The following is a 23,163-nucleotide window of genomic DNA, read 5'->3' on the forward strand; positions in this document are numbered from 1 at the left end:
TGGCTGTAACCCCTGGATACGAGCAGTGTATAATGTGATGGAAAAATGAATCAAGCCAGCAAAGGAGGCAATATGAATAATACATTAGGGCAGGCATGCTCAACCTGCGGCCCTCCAGCTGTTGCAAAACTACAACTCCCAGCATGCCCGAACAGCCTACAGCTATTAGCCTACAGCAGGGCATTGTGGGAGTTGTATTTTTACAACAACTGGAGGGCCGCAGGTTGAGCATGCCTGCATTAGGGAATGCCTTGTATTAACTTTCTCTCGATAAATGCTGATAATTTCTGGGTATCCATCATGTACAAGGTGAGACGGAAGACAGTCCTACCTGTGGCTACACAGTTTACAGGAGAAAATAAAAACAAGCAGTACTAGCTATGTCTGTATCATTTTCTGAGTGAGAAATGAAAGCAGAACTTGTCTACAAAACAGTACAATGTGCGTCTACATAATCTACAAGTCTTGACAGACAGGCAGTAATATCTGTGTCTACATAATTTGCAGTAAAAAGCAGACAGTTCTATCTGTATCTACATTAGTTACAGGGAGAGGTAGGTAGACAGCACTATCTGCGCTTCAGATTTTACGGTGAGAAGTAGAGAGGCAACATTATCTGTGTTTCATAATTTTCTAGGAGGGAGAGGTAAGTAGTACTATCTGTGTTTCATAATTTATAAGGAGAGATAGGTAGGAAGTACTATATGTATTTTACAATTTGCAAGTAGAGAGGTAGGCAGTACTATCTGTGTTTCATAATTTACAAGGAGTGGAATGGAGGCAGTACTATCTGTGTGTTTCATAATTTATGGGAAAGACAGATAGGAAGTACTATCTGTGTTTCATAATTTACAAGGAGAGAGAGGTAGGCAGTACTGTCTGTGTTTCACAGTTTACAAGGAGAGAGGTAGGCAGTACTATCTATGTTTCATAACTTAAAAGGAGTGGCAGTAGTATCTGTGTTTCATTAATTATGGGAAGACACAGGTAGGCAGTACTGTCTGTTTTAAAATGTACAGGGAGTAACAGGGAAGCATTTATATATATCTACATAATTTACAAGTTCTATTTAAGTGTGCATTATAGGCAGCAATATAGTACTATGTGCTGATGCTGTATATATCAATTACATGAATTACATGACAAGGAGACAGCACTATCTATGTCTATATAATAAAAATAAAGTAGTAGTATCTGTATCTACATCAATTACAGGGAGGGACAGAGAGAGCCATTACTGTTTTTGTCCCCCTATATTTAATTATAGGGAGGTTGCACTATCTGTGTCTACACATCAGTTACAGGGAGAGACATGGAAGCAATAAGGTCTGCATAGTTTGTAGGAAAAAACACAGACAGTACTACCTGCTCTATATCCAGGAAGGAGAGTGAAAATGAAGCAGTAATATCTGTATCTGTACAATTTGCTGTAAGACTATTAGTGTCTATGAATTTACAGGGAGAAGTGTTCCTGATATCTATGTAAGTTAAAGGAAGAGACAGGAGAAGGAGAACACCAGCAGTGTTCCCGGTGACGTCACTGGCTCTGATGGGCCGGCTTTAGCGCTGCCCTAGCCGTTCACAGGCTAGGACAGCGCTAAAGCCAGCCCAATAGTGCCGGTGATGTCACCGGGCTCACTGCTGGGCGGAAGGAGAGCCCGGTACGTCACCGGATCTACATAAAAAGTCTGAGTGATTCAGTGCAGGGCAAAGGAGAGCATCGGAGCATAAAGTTCTCCGATGCTCATGGGTGAAATTGTGGGTATGTGAAAAAGGAGAACTGCTATTTATGTACCTTTCAAAACATGGATTGTATTATAGAGAAAAATATCACTAGCCACTCTTTTACATAAACGGGTCTTCCCTATGTTCTCATTTTGCCCCTTACAATACTATCAGTTCAAAATTCTTACAACCCAAATTGTAGTTTTCAAATAATGTCATATTTTCTCATTTTGCTTGCTAAGTGGAACAGAAGCATACTGTATGTGTTCAGCGTATATTAATGCGGATTTGCTGGTGCTTGCTCTGGTAATGTAATATTTTAGAATACAGCACCACCTACTGGCCTTTATTATATCTCCACAATCTCATCATTGGATTATCCTTTGACTCCCATGTAAAAGATCCTGTGACTCAATGCTCACGTTACAGCTAATATTCCGTCCGTAGCGTACAGTGAAAATTGCAGTATCTTATGAGGCCAGCAATATCTAATCAGTTTTGGTGTGTGCTGGGTAAATGGCAGTTAGCTATGTGACGCGTAATAATCGCCCTGAGTGACATGTTATTTCAAGGTCTTATCTTGCATTCTAAATTTGGTCAGATAGGACTCTGAAAACAAATGCCAGCGCAGGTGCTGGACCACAATGTAGAAGTCCGGGCAGCATAAATATACAAACGCTGGATGCACACATGGCTTTGTGCACACAAGAGGGGCTGATTATTTTTCTAGTGTATAAGTGACATTGCAGCATTTTGTGCCACACATTATTCACTGTATGTAGCTTATGTATTTAAATAAAAGTAACATGTATTTGACATCAATGTCGGAGTGGGGTGCCTAGGGCCCACCAGTAAAATTCATTCTGGAGGCCCATCGTGCAATTGCATGCAAATACTGCCTGATCCTAAATCCTAAAAACTATGCCAAAGCACTTCAGTACCAGTGCTTCAGACTGTTCTGTCCTGGAGACCCTGTTAGTATCCTGCTGACTGGCTCTACCTTCACATATGGGATCTCAATACCGGAGGAAAATGTGTCATTGAACTAAATGAAACAGAACGCACCAGAATGCATTCCTTTCCGTTTGCGGAGCAAGACGGATCCAGACCAGCGTCTTTATTTATAGAGGTGGTGACACTTGCTGATGATCAATTCATTACAGGCATTTGATTAGCAGGCTGCTACTTACCCTCGTAATTGCTATGTAAGTGGTAAGCATATACCTAATTTATCACACGCAGCTTCTGCATCTTGGCCTGTACAAATAATGACACAGTGTCATTTATAGTTGTTCATTTCAGATTGTACTTGCCTCATTTTAAGACCTTAAGGCAGGGGTTTCAAACTCAGATGGATATATAGGCTGCACATAGAAAAAATAATCAGTTCACGGACCACTCAACCATATTCATTTCAAATACCATACAATACTAAATAATTGTTAATGGTATATAGCACCACATACCTATTACATCAGAAGAAGTCTCCTCTGGTGTAGACATTCTCTTTCCTTATCTTCTCCATTGGACCAGGCTGTCTTGACTGCAGTGTTTGGCTCACAGAAATCTTTGATTCCTTACTTTTCCATCATCCTCCCCCTCCTGGTCCTCCAACATTGTCATCCTACTACTACCAATGCTGTGCCCACTTTACTCCCCAGTGCTGTGCTGGTAAAATATTAGTACCATACAGATAGTACCCCCACAGTAATATTTCTCAAAGACGGTGCTCAGTGGTAATAGTGCTCCCTACAGTACCCCCAATAGCAGTAATGTTCCCCTAGAGCATTAGTAGCCCTCCATATTGTGTCCAGTAATAATGCCCCACAGTACCCCAAGTAATAATAATGCACCAATAGAAATAAGGTCCCCATATAGTACCCCTAACAGTAACAAGGCGTCTGTAAGTCACCGCTATATAGACCACAGTGGTAATAAAGCCTCCTTTAGTGTCCTCGAGTTTTATAATGAGCATTTAGTGGGGGCCTTGTCAGAAAATACTGGCTATTATAATTGCTGGTAAAAAAAAAAAATACTGCCACCGGCTTTTTAAACAAAATACTGGCTAGGACGGTACACACTGCAGCGGGAACTGGTTAAGCCATCTGCCCAGTTCTTTTATATTGACGCATAGGCTGGTTTAGATGCTGTGCGCTGCTTATCTATATCTTGTGAAGTCTGTGTACTGTGCCATGTTCCACTTGTGCTGGAGTTGGGCACGAGGGACCCACCCTAGCTCAGGGGATTCACCTGCTGTCCCGTGTGCCAGTCTGAGTAAGTCATCTACTAGGAAATTGCAGTATAAATGTGTTGTATCTTGTACGGGCAGAAATAATTCCCGAAAAATCCCTGCAGTAATGTTGGGAATTTTTCAGTTCCATGCCATAGTTTTCATTGAAGAATCTGTGTTGTTGCTTGCTTGGCGGTGGATTTTTTTCTTGCAGATTTGAAGTCCACACCAAGTGGCATGTCACTTATGGGAGCAGATTCCATGTGTTATCTGTGGTGAGTTACCACACGCAGATTAGTCCCATTGAATGAGACTGATCGACCTTCACGGCAGTTCAAATCCTTTTAGAAATCCAGATTCCATGATTCCAGATTTTTCAGCCTGGCCATTAACTCATTGGAACATCACACTAGTGATACGGAACCGAACAACTGCCTTTTTTTCCTTTAGTTTGCTTCAATGTGCCCCGCAAAAAAGATAGAACATGTCCTATTCTTGTCTGTATTTGTGCACAAGAATAGGCATTTTTGTCACGGAGAAGGATGTTCCATTTTTCAAAATGCACAAGGCACATGGCTGGTATCCGTAATTTGCGGTTGGCGGTCCACAAAAACGGATGCGGTTGTGTGAATGAGCCCTTAGGGTAATTTCACACAAGAAAGTTTTCTATTCGGATGCATCTCTATTCCGTTTTCCAGACAGCATCCAGACTGAACCCTGACCCATTCATTTCACATTAGCATAGTCATTCACTGACCGTCTGTCTGTTCAGGAAAAATCACAGCATGTTCTGTCTTCATTGGCTTTTCATGCAGGATTGGTCCATTCAAGTCATGAACCACACTGAAGGTCGCTAGGAGATGTTGAATGATATTCTTCAGTTTTTCTTCATGCACATGAAATGCAGATTCAATCCTAGTGGAAAAATTGATATACAGGTTATAGTTACTAGAGTTATTCTGATTGCCTGATTGGAGTCGGGAAGGAATTTTTCTCCCTTAAAGTGAGGAAAATTGGCTTCTGCCTGACAGGTTTTTTGCCTTCCTCTGGATCAACTTGCAGGATAACAGGCCGAACTGGATGGACAGATGTCTTTTTTTCGGCCTTGTGTACTATGTTACTATGTTAAAGTCGCAGACAAAACGGATTCATCTTGCATGCAAAACCATCAGCTTGTGTGAAAGAGGCTATCCTAATGCAGTCTTGGAAGCGACTCTAAACTGAAGATTTTGCTTACTTTATCAATTTTTGGAGGTGAGTTCTTAAAGGTGGTCTCTTCAAGGCAACACCTGTCCATATGCCTTATTACAGCGACATGCCAAGCAACTATAGAAGGGTCTCCTTGTGTCCCACAGTGCCAGCTACTGAATGCTTGAATCCTTTGCTTCATTAATGTAAATGGTAAAAATACTAGAACTTCAGACAAACTATATTAATCATTCCCCCTAGGCATAAAAAAGTAAAATACCCAATTTTTAAAAGTTTTTAAATTCCGTAGAGCCTAAATCTAGGTGCAAATATCCTTATCTCATCACTTTCCGAGAAAGGGGCATGGTGAGGGTGGGGAAGCAGCGGGCCACCAGTTATATAGAGGCCTGCACCGTTTTCAGTTATTTGAGTTGCATTATTTTGGCTGCCAAAAACAACTCCAAAATGTGGGGCCTACAGATGCCAAAGAATGGCATTATTCATCAGAAGAATCATATTGAAATATGTATACACTGTACCGGAAAGGGTTCTCTACACAGAACAAAACTAGTGTGAACAAGGTCTCAGCCATCGAGATTCTGTCATTTATATTTTATGCAAGTGGCAAATTCTAATGATGAATTAGCAATTGCAGCTCCGTGTAGGCATGTGCCAGGTCTGCCGTTTTAGGCAACAGGACTTAGTAGTATCATGTATTTCTTAGTACTGTTAGGCCTCATATACCTAGAGTACATGATAAATGTATGCAGGCCTGGTTCATCGGTGTGCACGATGAACTGCACACGGATCCGCAGAACTATATGGTGCAATTTACACCTCCAAAATGAGTTTCTCCACATGGACCATTGCCTCCAGAGTTGGTCAAGTCAGTGTCCTACGAGGACATACGGACCTTACTGCATAGTAAAAACAAAGCCAATGTTTAATACAACCATCTGAATCAGCCCCTAATGTTAGACAAATAGCACATTTTACTAGAATCTATAAAAATAATACATGGCTATAATGACAAGCCTTGACAGCTCATTTCGTCATGTCTTTTTCAAGGAAGAACACCCTAAGGAAACATATATATAATTGGATTATTAAAGATTGGGCACATGGTGTCACCGAATGAAATACCGTACTAATCCTGGTTCTTATATTCTTTGGTAACTTTCCAGTCCAGATTGAATGTACACACATGCTGTACTTTACTTCTATTTTCCACAAAGCTGTGTTTTACAACTCTCCAGTGTTTCTTAGCATGAGAGTCCGTGTTTCTGCCAGCTTCGCCAGTGTGGGCGCAGCCACAGCCCAAGAAGGGAGCTTAGCAAGTTGCATAAAAAAGTGTTTTCTCTTTGTATTGGACTTGTATCCATGGACTTTAACAGTTAGGGAAAATATCATATGTGACGTCTTTCTAGGTGGCACTTCAGAAGTAAACCTTTAAAATTGAAAGGTGCCGGCAATTGTTAGGATGATAGTTATCGAAATTTAGAAAACCGATGTTACTGTTTTATTGAATGTTTTGTCAGCGTAATCAAAATGGTCATTATGTCTAATAGAAAATAGAGAATAATTATTTAAAGATGATTTCTTAGTTGTCCTGCTGAAGATCATTGCTTTTGTGATTCTCAGCATTATTAGAATGTATAGGTCAACCGAGGTTCCTCCATTCAAACCTGAAAATGTACAGTTTCAGCCTGCTTATTGCTTATCTACAATCCACTCAGTAAACAGAATATGACTACTTATGTACATAGCATAGACCCAGTCAAGTTACCCCTCTTGGCTAGTCAGCAATTTTCCACATACTATGCCTCATTTGGCCACTGTCATTGGTTTCTGTAGGTGTTCTTGCTCTTAAATGGTATTATTTGTAAGGGTTGCACACTTCCCGTGTGCCATGAAAGCAGTGCATCCAGAGATTTATAGCCAGAACCTAACTTTTTAAGTTGTTAGATGCTATTGGAATCTAAGGGAATTCTTATTGTTGGCTACTAAAAGTTTTAAACTGGCTTCTGTAGTGGGCTAACTGGTTTCTAAGGTCTACAGTTATTTGCCTTCCTTGTAATATGTCCTGTAAATGTCCTAATATATCAGTATGTTTGGTGAGAGTCTCTTAGGAGGGCTCTTATTGGGTGGTTGGCACTGCTGCCTTGCAATGCCGGGGTCCTAGGTTCAAATCTGACCAAGGACAACATCTGCATGGCGTTTATATGTTCTCCCTCACTGATAGGGACCTCAGATTGTGAGCCCTATGGGGACAGCTTGATGCTAATATCTGTAAAGCGCTGCGGAATATAGCATAAAATAACTAAATTGTATGTAGCCATGTATAATATGGCCCAGTTCTTATGCAACTTGTAGAACCGTGTTAGGGTTCTTTTACACTGTATCAACAGATGATCTAGAACGAATGTTTATAGGAACGTTTGTTCCCATTCATCTCCTGGTCATTAGTTAGATTTACCTGCAGCAAAGATGGGCTGAACGATCATGGTGACAATAATTCTCCTCATAGAGTTTCCTTATTTGTTGGCAGCACACTGTGCCGCCTATGACCAAGGACTTTAGGTGCTGCGTAAAAAATGTAGTCACCCCATAACCAATCATTTGCTTGTTTGTCGTGTCATCAGCGGCACTAATACATAGAATGAAGCTCATTCCTGATAATTGTCCAGATCCTCAGCCCATGTAAACGAACGTTTATACCTGAACTGTGAGCTAATAGAAATCAGAAGACCACAAAATTTAAAGGGGTTGGACATACCCTTATTTTCACCCAGGCAGCCCCCTGAGGCCAGCATCAGAGCATCTCATGCTCCGATGCTATCCTTTGCCCTGCGCTAAATCACATAGGGCACGGGCTCTGTTGTTTACAATAACACACTGCCGAGCAGATGCTTCCGCCCGGCAGTGTGTTCGGTGACGTCACCGGCTCTGATGGGCGGGCTTTAGCGCTGCCCTAGCTGTTTTACTGGCTAAGGCAGCGCTAAAGCCCGCCCATCAGTGCTGGTGACGTCACCGGCTTCCTGGCAGCCCCATGGAGAGCCCCGGTACGTCCCCGGAACTCCTAAAAATGCCTTTGCCCTGCGCAATTTAGCGCAGGGCAAAGGAGAGCATTGGAGCATGAACTGCTCCGATGCTCTTGTCATGGGGGCTGCCTGGGTGAAAATGGAGGTATGTCCGGGTTCAGCTCTGAAACCGGACAACCGCTTTAATAAGTGTCTGATACAATTTATTTGAGTCCAGGTCCATGTTATATCTATATGTGATTATAGGTAGATTTTGTGGAATTGACTAAATCCTTTTTTTTTACATTCTTTTCAGGGGATGCAGACGATAGCGGTCACCACATTTTCAATTTGACCTCACTCACATCTTCAGAAAATATACTCTCAGCTACATTCCATTATTATCTTGGGGATATTCTAAACAGCAGTTTAAAATGTCCACCCTCTCCACCATGTCCTCATCGGGTACATCGAAAGCATGAAATATCCATTGGCTTCACAGCGTCCAGCTTCTTATCACTTGAGAACCAGACAAGACTGTTGGGTCACTTCTTTATAAACATTTCATCATCCTACCATGACATTCCATCTTGGCAATGGAAGGACATTACTCAAATCCTGCGGGAGGCCAAGCAGAATGGAGAGGCTGTCATTGGGATCAATATTACCACTGATACTCCAGCTCAACATCGGAAGCATTTGCTAAGGCATAAACCTTATATCTTAGTATATGCTAATGATTCAGCAATTTCCGAACCCAATAGTGTCGTTTCCAACTTGCATGGACCACACAGTCCTATCATTCATAAACCACACCATAAAGCAGAACTTTTCGAACACAGAAGTCGACGTTCAACCGATATTCTTTTACCATTACAGAACAACGAGTTACCGGGAGCTGAATACCAATATAATGAAGATGAAGAGCGTTGGGAGGAGAAAAAGCCATACAAAACCCTTCATGTCAAGCCATTGGACAAAGGAAAATCCAAGAAGAAATTAAGAAAAAGCGGGCGACAAAAAAGTCAGACACTCCAGTTTGATGAACAGACCCTGAAAAAAGCAAGAAGAAAGCAATGGAATGAACCACGAAATTGTGCACGCCGTTACCTTAAAGTAGACTTTGCAGACATAGGCTGGAGTGAATGGATAATTTCCCCCAAATCCTTTGATGCCTATTATTGCTCAGGTGCATGCCAGTTCCCGATGCCAAAGGTACTGTTAATATTTTAATGGTAATTTTACACTGCCTTTTGTATCAACATATATTTTCACACACCGCTGGGCAGGAAAGTGCATCTATTTTTTATGAACTGCACATCTTTTTTTTTTAAATCAGTAAAATATTCCAGCTGTTTTATTAGGAAGCCCAATGAAGCCGTAAATAAGTAATATTTTTATGTCTGCTCTATAAGTGTAGCTGTTAAAATAGTGAGATTTCAAAACTGAAGGTTTATGTGCAGGAATGTCTTGTACACTGTCCAAACGCTAATGCCTCGCTATGTAGAAAAGCATGACCTTTTGTCCGCTTGTGGAGGTTCATGTTCCACATCTTTTTGCATTTGCAAATGTCCATATTTCACACATTTGCTAAAACCAGACGTGCCTTCATTCTCCCTTTCATCACATGTTACTTAAAGGGAAAGTGCATAAAGTCACATGCATTCCTGTGTAGTATATAGGGATCGACCGATTATCGGTTTTACCGATATTATCGGCCGATATTCAGGATTTTGACAGTTATCGGTATCGGCATCCATTTTGCCGATATTCCGATAACGTATGGAGAACACAGATCACGCTGCTCTCAGCGCTCTCCGTGTTCCCTCAGCAGCACAGGGGAGAAGGAAGCAGTGTCTCCCTCCCCCCTGTGCCGCTGCTGCCACCAATGAGAGGATGGAGGACAAGAGGGGAGGGGCTGTGGCCACTGCGCTACCAATGATGTTAACTTACTCATTCATTCAAATTGAACAGGAGGTGGGAGCTGGCTGCAGAATCACATAGCCGGCTCCCAACCTCTATGAGCGGTAGCTGCGATCCGCGGTAGATAACCCCTCAGGTGCCGCGGATCGCAGCTACCGCTCATAGAGGTCGGGAGCCGGCTATGTGATTCTGCAGCCAGCTCCCGCCTCCTGTATATGAATAAATGAGAGATTTATCGTCATTGGTGGCGCAGTGCGCCCCCCCCCCAAGCCCCCCAGTATTAATCACTGGTGGCGCAGTGCGCCCCCCACCCCAGTGTTAAAAAAATTGGTGGCGCAGTGCGCCCCCCCAGTATTAATCATTGGTGGCAGTGGCCACAGGGTCCCCTCTCCCCTCCTCTTCCGATTTGAGCCCCAGCAGTGTAAGCCTGGGGCTCCGATCGGTTATCATGGCAGCCAGGACGCTATTGAAGCCCTGGCTGCCATGGTAAGCTCAATGCTGCTGTGTGCACAAAGCACAGAGCAGCAGGGACAGTGTGAGATCCTATTCACCCTAAGGGGGCTAAAAGTTAGTAAAAAAAAAAAAAACACCAAAATGTTAAGTATAAATGAAAAAGAAAGATTTACAAAAAAAAAAAATACACATTAACAATAAACATATTAATTTTCAGCAGATTTGTGTAGGAATTTAATTTTTTTTTTCAAAAATGAAAATTCACAGAATATCGGTAAAAAATATTGGCTATTGGCCTGAAAGTGCACAAATTATCGGTATCTGTATCGGCCCTAAAAAATCAATATAGGTCGATCCCTAGTAGAATATACTTTTTTTAAAATTTTTTTATGCACATATAGCGTTACTATATTCCGCAGCGCTTAACAGACATTAGCAACCAACTGTCCCCAATGGGGCTCACAATCTAGGTTCCCTATCAGTATGTCTCTGGACTGTGGAAAAAAAACGGGGAACCCGGAGGAAACCTATGCAAACACGGGGAGAACATACAAACTCCATGCAGATGTTGTCCTTGGTCGGATTCCAACCTAGGATCCCTGCCCTGCAAGGCACCAGTGCTAACTATTATTATTATAATTAGAAACATAGAAACATAGAATGTGTCGGCAGATAAGAAACATTTGGCCCATCTAGTCTGCCCAATATATCTAAATCCTATTAATAGTCCCTGGCCCTATCTTATATGAAGGATAGCCTTATGCCTATCCCATGCATGCTTAAACCCTTTCACTGTATTTGCAGCTACCACTTCTGCAGGAAGGCTATTCCATGCATCCACTACTCTCTCAGTAAAGTAATACTTCCTTATATTACTTTTAAACCTATGCCCCTCTAATTTAAAACTGTGTCCTCTTGTGGTCGTTTTTCTTCTTTTAAATATGCTCTCCTCCTTTACCGAGTTGATTCCCTTTATGTATTTAAAAGTTTCTATCATATCCCCTCTGTCTCTTCTTTCTTCCAAGCTATACATGTTAAGGTCCTTTAACCTTTCCTGGTAAGTTTTATCCTGCAATCCATGTACTAGTTTAGTAGCTCTTCTCTGAACTCTCTCTAGAGTATCTATATCCTTCTGGAGATATGGCCTCCAGTACTGCGCACAATACTCCAAATGAGGTCTCACCAGTGTTCTGTACAGCGGCATAAGCACTTCACTCTTTCTACTGCTTATACCTCTCCCTATACATCCAAGCATTCTGCTGGCATTTCGTGCTGCTCTATTACATTGTCTTCCCACCTTTAAGTCTTCTGAAATAATTACTCCTAAATCCCTTTCCTCAGATACTGAGGTCAGGACTGTGTCAAATATTCTATATTCTGCCCTTGGGTTTTTACGCCCCAGGTGCATTATCTTGCACTTATCCACATTAAATTTCAGTTGCCAGAGTTCTGACCATTCTTCTAGTTTTCCTAAATCCTTTTCCATTTGGCGTTTCCCTCCAGGAACATCAACCCTGTTACATATCTTTGTGTCATCAGCAAAAAGACAAACCTTACCATCGAGGCCTTTTGCAATATCACTTATGAAGATATTAAACAAAATTGGTCCCAGTACAGATCCCTGTGGAACCCCACTGGTAACATGACCTTGTTTTGAATGTTCTCCATTGACTACAACCCTCTGCTGTCTGTCACTCAGCCACTGCCTAATCCACTCAACAATATGGGAGTCCATGCTCAATGACTGCAGTTTATTGATAAGTCTTCTATGTGGGACAGTGTCAAAAGCCTTACTAAAATCTAGATATGCGATGTCTACTGCACCTCCACCGTCTATTATTTTAGTGACCCAGTCAAATAAATCTATAAGATTTGTTTGACATGATCTCCCTGAAGTAAACCCATGTTGTTTTTCATCTTGCAATCCATGGGATTTTAGATGTTCCACAATCCTATCCTTTAATAGGGTTTCCATTAATTTGCCTGCTATTGATGTCAGACTCACTGGTCTATAATTATTATATGATTATACTATTATTAGTTATTTATATGGTTTAGTAAATAGCTTAGATTAGATTATTATTAAGTACAAAACCAATATAAGTATTGCAAACATCCACACAGATTTTATATATATATATATATATATGTATATATATGTATGTACTGGGAAGAAGATATGCAAATGAGCTCTGAACAAGCTCTGCCTCTAATGCCACCAGATGTCAGGAGCTATCCTCCAAGTTCAACCTTTTAAACTGGCCTTGGGTAATAAATAATCCAGCATCTCATCTGCAGACAGCTGTTTCGGGGTGATTGCCCCTCATCAGTGCAGAGCAGAGACTACTGGCTTAACTGGGTGAGAGGCCTAGGTCAGGATTCTGGGGATACTATGTCTCCTTATGGTGTGAGGAGTCTTATAGGCCAGACAATGCTCCTCTGAAATTCTGGGAAGAGGGTAGGTAAATGAGCTCTAATGCCACCAGATGTAAGTTAGCTATCCTATATGGTGGTGATGTGACAGTGATGTGAACTCTCCCTTAAGGTGCTCTCCATAAGGTGATATACTGTAGTATCCCCCAAATGCTACATATACTGTTATTCTACTTAAAATTGCTACTGAGCAACAGAGATATGGGCAAAGTGATACCTTGTGGTCTGTTACCCTGAAGATACAGTTACCAGTCTTATCCTCTATGAATCCTGTTAGTTAAGCCTCATTCACACATCCGTGTCCGTGCTCAAATCCGTGAGCAGGTGGTCAGTGATGCATCCGTGAAGGATCCCTGTTGGGTCCGTCTTTTGCTCTCCGTGTTGCATCTGTGTTTGACACTGAACAGCTGAAAAATAATTTTTGAAGAATCTCTTCTTAATGATTCGTGAAACATGGATGCAACACGGATGGCATGCGTGGTTTTCACGTACCCACAGACTATAATGGTCGTGATGGATCCGGGAACACGGACAAAATAGAGCATGCATCTGTTCCAAAAAAAAAATGAATTCACGGACCGTGCTAAAACACTGATGTGTGAATACACACATTAAAATGAATGGGGACATGTGCTGTCCGTAGAGAACATACGTGAAACACTGACGTGTGAATGGTGCTTTATTGAGACCTTGGTCCAGATTCATATGTCTGGTTTATGATCTCCTACAGAAAAGGTGGTCAATCATTTAGTAGGCTTGCCTTCTAGACACACATGCCCAGCACACTCACTCATTCAGAGAAAGCTGTCTGTTATTATTAATATGCATTATTGTTATGATGTATTAAACCAGGCAATACTGCCTGGTAGGGTTCAACCTGCTGATTAAACTGATACCTATACGGTCAAAATCTGTTGCACTGTTCTAGAGGGGAAAAAAAGAGTTTTATCGTATATACAAGGTTTCACCACTGCCAAATTATTACTGCACATGCGCTAATTTTGGATTTATAGCGCATTTGTGGGATTATACAGGGCTCCAGATGGCGACCAAAATGGTCGCCAATGCGCCTTTAAATTTGCAGATGGCGACAAGACTTTTTAGTCTTGTCGCCATTTGCGACTGTACCACCGCGATCCTGCGCAGCCTAAGTTCTCTTGAGTAGCACAGCACAGTGGAGATGGAAGGAGTCCCTCCCTCTCCACTGTGACGCGGCCGCCACTACCACCAATGGGGAGATAGCAGGAGCTATCGCCACTGCACCACCAATGAATGTAAAACATAAGTATAGGCAGCGGTATCGCAGACCCGGCACCCGGCCTCAATAACAGGGCATGCGATACGCGGCAATTAACCCCTCAGGTGCCACAGATCGCATGCCCTGTTATTAAGGCCGGGTGACGGGTCTGTTATACCGCTGCAGACAATTGTATGAAAGAGTTAAAGAGGACCTTTCGTGGGTCCAAAGAATAAGAACTTAGTAGCAGGCTGCATAGAGCGGCGCCCAGGGATCTAAGTGCACTTACTATTATTCCTGGGCGCCGCTCCATTCGTCCTCTGTGGCCCCCGGTATTTTCAGCATTTAGAGGAAGGAGTAGGAGACGCCAGTGTCTCTCCTTCTCCCTGACAGCAGCACTGTCCAATCAGAGCGCAGAGCTCAGAGCCAGGGAGGTTTTTTTCTCCCCGGCTCTGAGCTCTGCGCTGTGATTGGACAGCGCTGCCGTCATGGAGAAGGAGAGACATTGGCGTCTCCTCCTCCTTCCTCTAAATGCTGAAAATACCGGGGGCCACAGAGGACGAACGGAGCGGCGCGCAGGAATAATAGTAAGTGCACTTAGATCCCTGGGCGCCGCTCTATGCAGCCTGCTACTAAGTTCTTATTCTTTGGACCCACGAAAGGTCCTCTTTTTAATTCCATTCATTGGTGGCTCAGTGCTCCCCCCCCCCCCCCCATTATCACTTGCCACAAGTCCCCCCCCCCCCCCCTTCATTGTTATATGTTGGCCACAGGGTCCCATCCCCTTCATTGGTGGCTGTGGCAGATTACGCAGCTGGGGCTCAGATCGCTACCATGGCAGCCAGGACGCTACTGAAGCCCTGGCTGCCATGTTCAGCTCCCTGCTGCTGTGTGCACAGAGCACAGGGCAGCAGGGAGATGTGTGAGATCCTATTCACCCTGATAGAGCTCTATCAGGGTGAATAGCACAAGGGCTGAAAAGATCCAGGTTCTAGTCCCTAAGGGAAGAAATGGTTATTAAATAAAAAGTTTAAAAAAAAAAAAAAAAAAAAATACTAAAAGTTTAAATGGCCCCCTTCCCAGTTTTACATATACAATTTACAAACAATAAAGAATAAACATATTACATATCGCCATGTCCCAAAAAATGTGAGCTATTAAAATATTAAAAAACATTCCCGCTCGGTGAAGGCCGTAACAGAAAAAAAAACTCTAAACCACGCAATTCGCCATTTTTAGTCACCTTGTCCCCCAGAAGATTTCCCTGGATGTGAGAGGCATGTGGTGCTGTTTTTTCCTATATGTAGTGCTGGCTCACTACTGTCACCTGCGTCTCATCTTCTCAAAGTCCTTTTTTTAAAATTATATGCATTTTAAATTTGGCGACAAAAAATTTAATTTGGCTCCTAAATTTTTTAGTTTAGGAGCCAATGGCTCCTGGTAATTTTTTTTGGTCTGGAGCACTGTTATAGGGCCAGGCACGAGGACAATGATGATGCCTGGCCTTTTCAGTTAAGGGGAGGGGGCTGGAAAGTGGAGGAACTGGAGTGCACAGAGGGGATAGGGCTCATCCCCCAGTGCACTGAAAACCCCCTGCATGTGAATGGGGTCTCCACGATTTCCACACTGATTTTTGTCTGCACTGTATAAAAAATTGTAGTGGAAATAAGTAATGTTCTACTGATTTCCAAGGGTTCCACAGTGGGCTAGTCCTTACACAGATCTGCTGCACATTCGTGGCAGAAATTAGGGTGCCATCTACTTAATGGCATATAAAAAGACTATAAAAAAGTAACAACAGTTCAGCAAGTGCACTAAGCCTGGTTTTCACCCTCACAAGTAGTCAGAATTGTGTTCCCCTTATTCGTACTGCAGTGCCAGTTAGGGTACGACCACACGGCGCAGTCGTGATGCGGTTGGGTTGCGGCCAGCTGTGGTCATGAACCCCGCAGCTGTCTGATATTTAACTAATGAAGACCGCACTGTATAGGCGGTCTGAAAGCCGCGCGCACCTTCGTATCCTAAATCTTGTGTCTTTCCCCCTGCATTCTCAGTAGTCACATCAGCCGCCCTTAGTTATGGCAGCTCAACCACCGTCCTAGCCGTGTAAACAGACCCCCCCCCCTCTAACTACTATGTCACAGCAGGCCCCTCACTCCCCTCTCTCTAGTATACAGATTTTGGTTGTGAAAGAGTTAAGCTCAGTATGCTCAGGTCACAATGGAGGGCTTGTACCGTATTCCTCAGTTTAATGCTTCCACCGTTAGGTTGTGGTGTTTATCTGTGGAATTGAAAGTATGAGTTGGCTTCCATTCTCATGTGTGACATGGGGTTGGGTGGAATTGGATACAGCACATGTTTCCAAAATGTAATCTCAAGTTCAGCCATTTACAAGCAGGAAAATTCTGAATGCATTTGTTACACTTTCTGTAAGTTCAAGTAAGTTGGTCCACTGGTATGTTGTGGAATTCCTGGGCCTCTAACAGATTGGGCTCAGCGCCCAAAGGTTAATTATTCCTGGTTGACATTGATAGCCTATCACATGCCTCCTTCAGGCTGAAAGCAAGTCTAGAGGAAAAAGAACCTAGTGGAATTATGGGCAAAAAATAAAAACCCTAACATGTCTTTTAGCTGTATAGGACACAGATCTGAAGTGACAAGTGGAAACAGTATGAAGTTCCTGCAGCTCCATGCAACCCAAGTCTGATGCCTCCATGCAGCACTGTACTATGAGATATTCTCCACCAGTGCTGAGATAATAATTAGCTATAATTACCAGCACCATTGGAGGAGAGCTAAAAAAAAAAGTAAAACTAGTGCTTTGTTCTTGGACTTTGCGAAAGAACCAGAACCTTGAGACAACTAAAACATGTGGCTTCTGCCTTGATAGTTTTTATGTAAACCTAACTGTTTCACCATGCCTTTACATAGCGTTGAACTTATAGAAAATCCAGTTTCTCTGAGTTCTAGACTTTGGAGTTCCTAAAAATGTTCCTCTTAGTTCTAGTTTCCAATCGTGTGATAGCTATTATAGAAGAGGGCGCTAAAAGGGTGGAGCGATCATGTGGACAAAGTCTTTAACAGCTATTTAGAGAAATGAAAGTTTTTAAATCAGTTGTCCAGCCTTTTCTGAGTGTACGGGGTGTCGGGCCCCTGCCAGTCAGCTAGCCCCGGGCCATATCTGCATCAGAGGCGCCATCCCAGGTTCTGTTGCATTTGACAAAAAAAAAAAAAAGATCTCTGCATTCAGCGCTATGTTTTCTGGCCAAATGGTGGACACAATGACAGAACTTGGTGGACCCCAGCCCAGCAATGTAGTATGGTTTCTGGGCTTCAGCAAAAGCCTTGCAAGCAATTAGTGAATGGAGTCATACAAGGCATGGGGCATTAGGCATTCTTCATGGTGGGACAGTGCTGAATTGTAAAAATGAGGAATCAGAAATTGAGATTGATTTGGGCGGGGTAGCCTTTTGGTTTTATGTAATCATTGGAGCCCATTAAATTCAGTCCCACACCCTCACAAAGTAAAAAAAAACTAAATCACCTGGTGTGTCTACTGGCTACTGTAAAAGACTCCTTGAAATACAATGTAAGTTCAATGGTATAAGTTATATATGTCCAAAGGGATTTTGAAAACATCTGGTCTTTTGAGTGAGCTCAGCCCTGGAGAAGCTGTAGTATACAGACGCGCAGGTTTTATTAGTGTCACTCGTAACATTATACTGTGTGCAGCTCCAGGTTTGGGGAGCTTTCTTGTAGGTCCCACCTCACAGTTCTCATAACATAGCAGTACCTTCATATGATCCATACAATTACTTGATGAAATAGCTGTGTATGTAGAAGCTTATAGTCAAAGAAGGATCGCTGTATGAAAGTCTGTGAGTAACCAAAGACACACATGTAGTCCTGGGTCTTAGCTCAGAGGCCATAGTGATACAGAGGGTGTATTCAAAAGTTTATATCTCTGGCAATATCTGGGCACTTTCATGGAAAAGAGGCTATTTACACTTTAAGATAGCCAGGAATTGAGATCCCAACATGACAGATCAACATTTCTACAAATGCCTTTAGCCATCATCTATCACACACAATAGTAGTAGGCAGAACATTCTCTAAGCCAATCTTCACAGTCATATGAATTTAGTTGAACATAATCTGCATAGTCCTCAGTCCTGGTTTTGTAATTTAATTTATTCATGTCCTATATCCAACCAATATACTATGCTCACAAACCCATTCTGCTGTGTACTGTGCCAAGTACTTGTACCAACCAAGGATAGGCCATCAATATTAGATTGTCAGGAGTCAGACTCTGGGCACCCTCAACAATCACCTGATTTAAAGGGCCACGTCTTCTTCATTCTTTACCAAGCGACAGGCAACAGCTCCAGTACCAGGCACAGCGACTACAAAATGTATGGTGCTATTCAAGATGCGGCTTCAAACTACTGCTCAGTGAAGTTGCCCATAGTCAGACCCCAACCAATCTGATATTGATGGCTTATTCTAAGTTCTATCTTCTTATCCTATCTTCTGTTCTAGACTGTGTTAACATGACCATGTCCATGTACATCTTATTTCCTGTGATGTCAGAACATCAACAGGAAAGTGATAGGGGGGTGTCTGTGTAACTAGGGAGGCGCTACAAACTAGCCAGCGATGTTAGGGGAGGTGCTGGAGTGCATTCTGGCTTTGGTTGGGCACAGCAACAGGAAGTCCTACATACAGGATGGATGATTTGGTTTACCTGGTGAAAACGGGTCAGGAGAGTCCAAATTTACCCCTTAGTGAACAGCATGGTTTGGGTCTTAATGCCCAAGCAATTTTGTTTCATTTTTTTCATTGTATTCCAACAGTTCTAACTTTTTTTTATCTGTCCACCAATGTATCCTTATGGCTTGGGCTTGTTTTTTTGTGGGAAAAGTTGTAGTATTAATGGCACCATTTTGGGGTACCTATAGCTTATTGACAAGGTCAGACTGGAATTCCTTGGGCCCACCAAAGGAAATTATTTTCAGGGCCCAAACTCCATATTATCAATAAACTCTAAGATTTAGAGTAAAAGAAATAGACCCTACTGGCAAGTTATTGGCTCCAAAGGCTGTACCTGGATCTTTGGGGCCCACTATGGTATTAGAGGCCCACTAAAGGATGCTCTGGTACTCTGATGGGCCAGTCTGACGCTGCTCATTAAATTTTAATAACTTTTTCTTGGGGGAAGGGGGATGGGAAAAAACATAAATACGCCATTGAGTTTTTACATTGTAAATTTTCAACGTTCACTTTGCTGCGTAAATAACATAACTTTTTTCTCTGGGTTAGTACAATTATAGTAATACCAAAGTTATTTATTCTGCTTTTATATATTTTTACCATAATTTATATTAAACGGTCTTAAAGGCTATGGACATCTTTGGGGGCATTTTTATTATTGCATTCTAATTATTTTGGGCTAAAAATCAGTTTGTCATTATTAAATATGTTCAACAGCTGTCCTCTGTAGCCTTTAGTTTCACTGCATCTACATTGTTACTTCTCCTTTTAAGTAAATCTGTCAGAGAGCTGCTCTGACGGCGCAATCTGTACCCCTTATCTCCGAACTTCTAGTGTATCAACACATATTTAAGCTAAATTCTTTTTTTTTTTTTACTTTCTTTATTATTTCAAACTTAAAGGGATTCTGTCACCAGGTTTGGGGCTATAGAGATACGGACATGCACGCCTAGATCGCCGCTAGCATGTCCGCAATATATGTGTCCTATAGGGCTGTGTGGTTTTAATTTCTTTAAAAAAGGATTTTATAGATATGTAAATGAGTGTTGAATGTGTCCAAGGGGCTGCACTAACCTTCCTTGTGCCCAGGCGTGCCCAGCCACGCCCGCCTGTGAAGGAGCCCAGCACCGCCTATGTCTCCTCCTTTCATCAACGATAGATAGCCGTAATCTCGCGATGCGCAGTTCTTTCCCTGAAGCTGATGCCAGCACAGGGAAGGAACACTATACCGGCACTGCGCATGCGCGAGCTCCCGCATCGCGAGATTACGGCTATCTATCGTTGATGAAAGGAGGAGACATAGGCGTTGCTGGGCTCCTTCACATACGGGCGTGGCTGGGCACGGCTGGGCACAAGGAAGGTTAGTGCAGCCCCTTGGACACATTCAACACTCATTTACATATCTATAAAATCCTTTTTTAAAGAAATTAAAACCACACAGCCCTATAGGACACATATATTGCGGACATGCTAGCGGCGATCTAGGCGTGCATGTCCGTATCTCTATAGCCCCAAACCTGGTGACAGAATCCCTTAAAGCCCCCCCCCCCCAATTCCCTCCCCCTCCCATCCCATGATATGTCCTACTTCTCCACCGGCCCTCCGTAACATGACCGAGGAGTGGTGGAGAGAGATGGAGAGCGGAGGGAGCTCTATGGGTTCCATTCTCCCCAAATTCTGCTCCATTTTTTCTCTATATCTCTTTGCTTATACAAAATATGTTCATATCTCTTATTGGTCTTTACCAAATTTAACCATGTGTTAATACTAGGAACATCTCGCGCAAACCAAGAGCGTGCTATTAGGAGTCTTGCCAAAAACATTATTTTAAACAGAAGATTTTTTTTATATTGGTGACAACCCACCTTGGCAAGATCCCCTTCAGCTTAATTGAGTGTTTATGAGCTGTTAGGGAACTAGGGATAAGGGCTACAGATTGAGCCATCAGGAGCACTCTGACGAGTTTTACTGAGAAGGAGAAGCAACAGTCTAGCAATGGAATGAAATCTGAAAGACTGATTGGAGAAATTATTTTTAGGCCAAGATCAGTAGAATGCAAATCCACCAATGGTGTACATAACCATTAAAGGAGTTTTCCGAGACACTTTAACTGATGACCTATCCTCAGTATCTGATTGATGCGGGTCTAACACTAGGGACCCGTGCCGATCAGCTGAGAGGGCAGCAGCACTTGTGTAAGTGCTGCGGCCTGTTTGCAGCCTACTAAGCACAGCTCCATACATTGTATTGTGGCTATGCTTGGTATCGCAGCTCAGCCTCATTCACTTCAATGGGTCTGAGCTGTTCTAAGGCCACCTGACTGTGAACGTGATGTCAGAGCCTAGGGATCTGCCAGAAGCGCCTATCCAGAGGATAGGTCATCAGTTAAAAAGTCTCAGAAAAGCTCTTTACATTGGTATAAAAGTAAACAGATGCAGCATAAGAAATAGCATCAAGCTGCCTAATGTCCAAGTAACATTCCTTCAGCTGGTGGTTAGTGCAATAAACAAAGGGTTACATTAAGGATAGGAATATACATGCACACCGCCTGCTATTTCAGCGATATAAACGTTCTCGAGCTAATGACAACCATATTGAGAATGTGACTGCTAGATATTCCAAGTCAGCAGCTGTCATCACAAGTTCTCCACCATATGGGTGATTACTATAGAAGAGAACATTAGAAGATACATTGGAGAGTCTTCCACATTAACAACTAGCAAAGTACAAACAGCTTTTTGGCCAAAGAAATTGACACCTGGTTGTACAGTATTTTGGATTATACTAATTTCCTGAAACACCAAATGACAAGTACTGTATATTTAGGCTGCCATTCTTATATCCAATACCTCACTCCAAGCGTGATTTTTTTTTTTTATATAAAGTATGTTTTATTATAAATGGTAAAGCATAACAGCGGCAAAAGGATCAGACAAAAATATACAAAATCACATGCAATACAATACCTGCAACGTTCTCACTCCCATGGGAGACTTACCTATCGTACCCAAATCCAGAGAATCTCTGCACAAAATACGGGCAAAAAGGGCAAGAAATGACTCACAATGCAAACTCTATGGTAAAGTAAAGAACGGTCTTCCAGTTTGGAGGACTACTGCATACGGGCCCTCTGGCCATTTGATTGTCTAAATGAGTCCTGAAAATGAGAGTGTGGATGAGATGGAAATCGGAGAATGGTATCTGTTCTTTTTCTGCTATTAAGTGGATGGCTTTGTTTTGTAGAGCAGTACAGGCCTCTCTAGTACCAGGGCAAGGTGCTGGTCGGTGTCACCCTTAGGCCTAGTTCACACAAACGTTTTTTTTGCTGGTCTACGGCCCGTTTTTTTGTGTTCCGTATACGGTCCGTATACGGAACCATTCATTTCAATGGTTCCGCAAAAAAAACGGAATGTGTTCCGTATGCATTCCATTTCCGGATTTCCGTTTTTCCGTTCCATGGAAAGATAGAACATGTCCTATATTTGGCCGCAAATCACGTTCCGTGGCTCCATTAAAGTCAATGGGTCCACAAAAAACGGAACACAAACGGAAATGCATCCGTATGTCTTCCGTATCTGTTCCGTTTTTGCTGAACCATCTATTGAAAATGTTATGCCCAGCCCAATTTTTTCTATGTAATTACTGTATATGCCATACTGAAAAACGGAACGGAAAAACGAAACGGAAACACAACGGAACTCAAAAATGGAACAACGGATCCGTGAAAAACGGACCGCAAAAAACTATAAAAGCCATACGTTCGTGTGAACTAGGCCTTACCTGGGTGGTGGCCCAGTTGGTACAATTTTAGGGACTGATTCTCTAAGATGTTAAGACCATTCTTTACTTTATCGTGGAGATTTCTATTGTGGCTGATGCTGCTTTGTTTCTTGCCCTTTTCAACCAAGTTATGTGTATGGGTATGATTCCTGTAATTGCTGCTTATGGGGACTTCTGCATTTTTGACTGATCCTTTTAGGTGTTATAATAAATGTTACATTTTAAATATCAATGTGGGGGTGGAGATTCTGATGTGACCTCCTGGTTGACGAACATATCATATTTTGCATTTGGATTGTGTAACTGGCATTCCCTTTTCATTTCTGTATTTATCAGGTAGTCATAAATTGGAATGCGTTACATTTTCATTTGGACCCCTTGTTTTAGATAGAAGTTGATTT

At 42.4% G+C, this 23,163-nt stretch overlaps 1 protein-coding gene across 1 annotated transcript in view; it reads left to right on the forward strand.

Moving 5' to 3' along the window:
- The window catches only part of BMP3 (bone morphogenetic protein 3), a 75,449-nt gene that overhangs the window by 50,896 nt on the left and 1,390 nt on the right, over positions 1 to 23,163 (forward strand). The window contains exon 2 of the mRNA XM_040417934.1: positions 8,480 to 9,378. Coding sequence (XP_040273868.1) covers positions 8,480 to 9,378 — 899 coding nt within the window. The remainder of the gene's footprint in view (positions 1 to 8,479; positions 9,379 to 23,163) is intronic.

Source organism: Bufo bufo, chromosome 2 (assembly GCF_905171765.1).
Source record: "Bufo bufo chromosome 2, aBufBuf1.1, whole genome shotgun sequence".
NCBI lineage: Eukaryota > Metazoa > Chordata > Amphibia > Anura > Bufonidae > Bufo > Bufo bufo.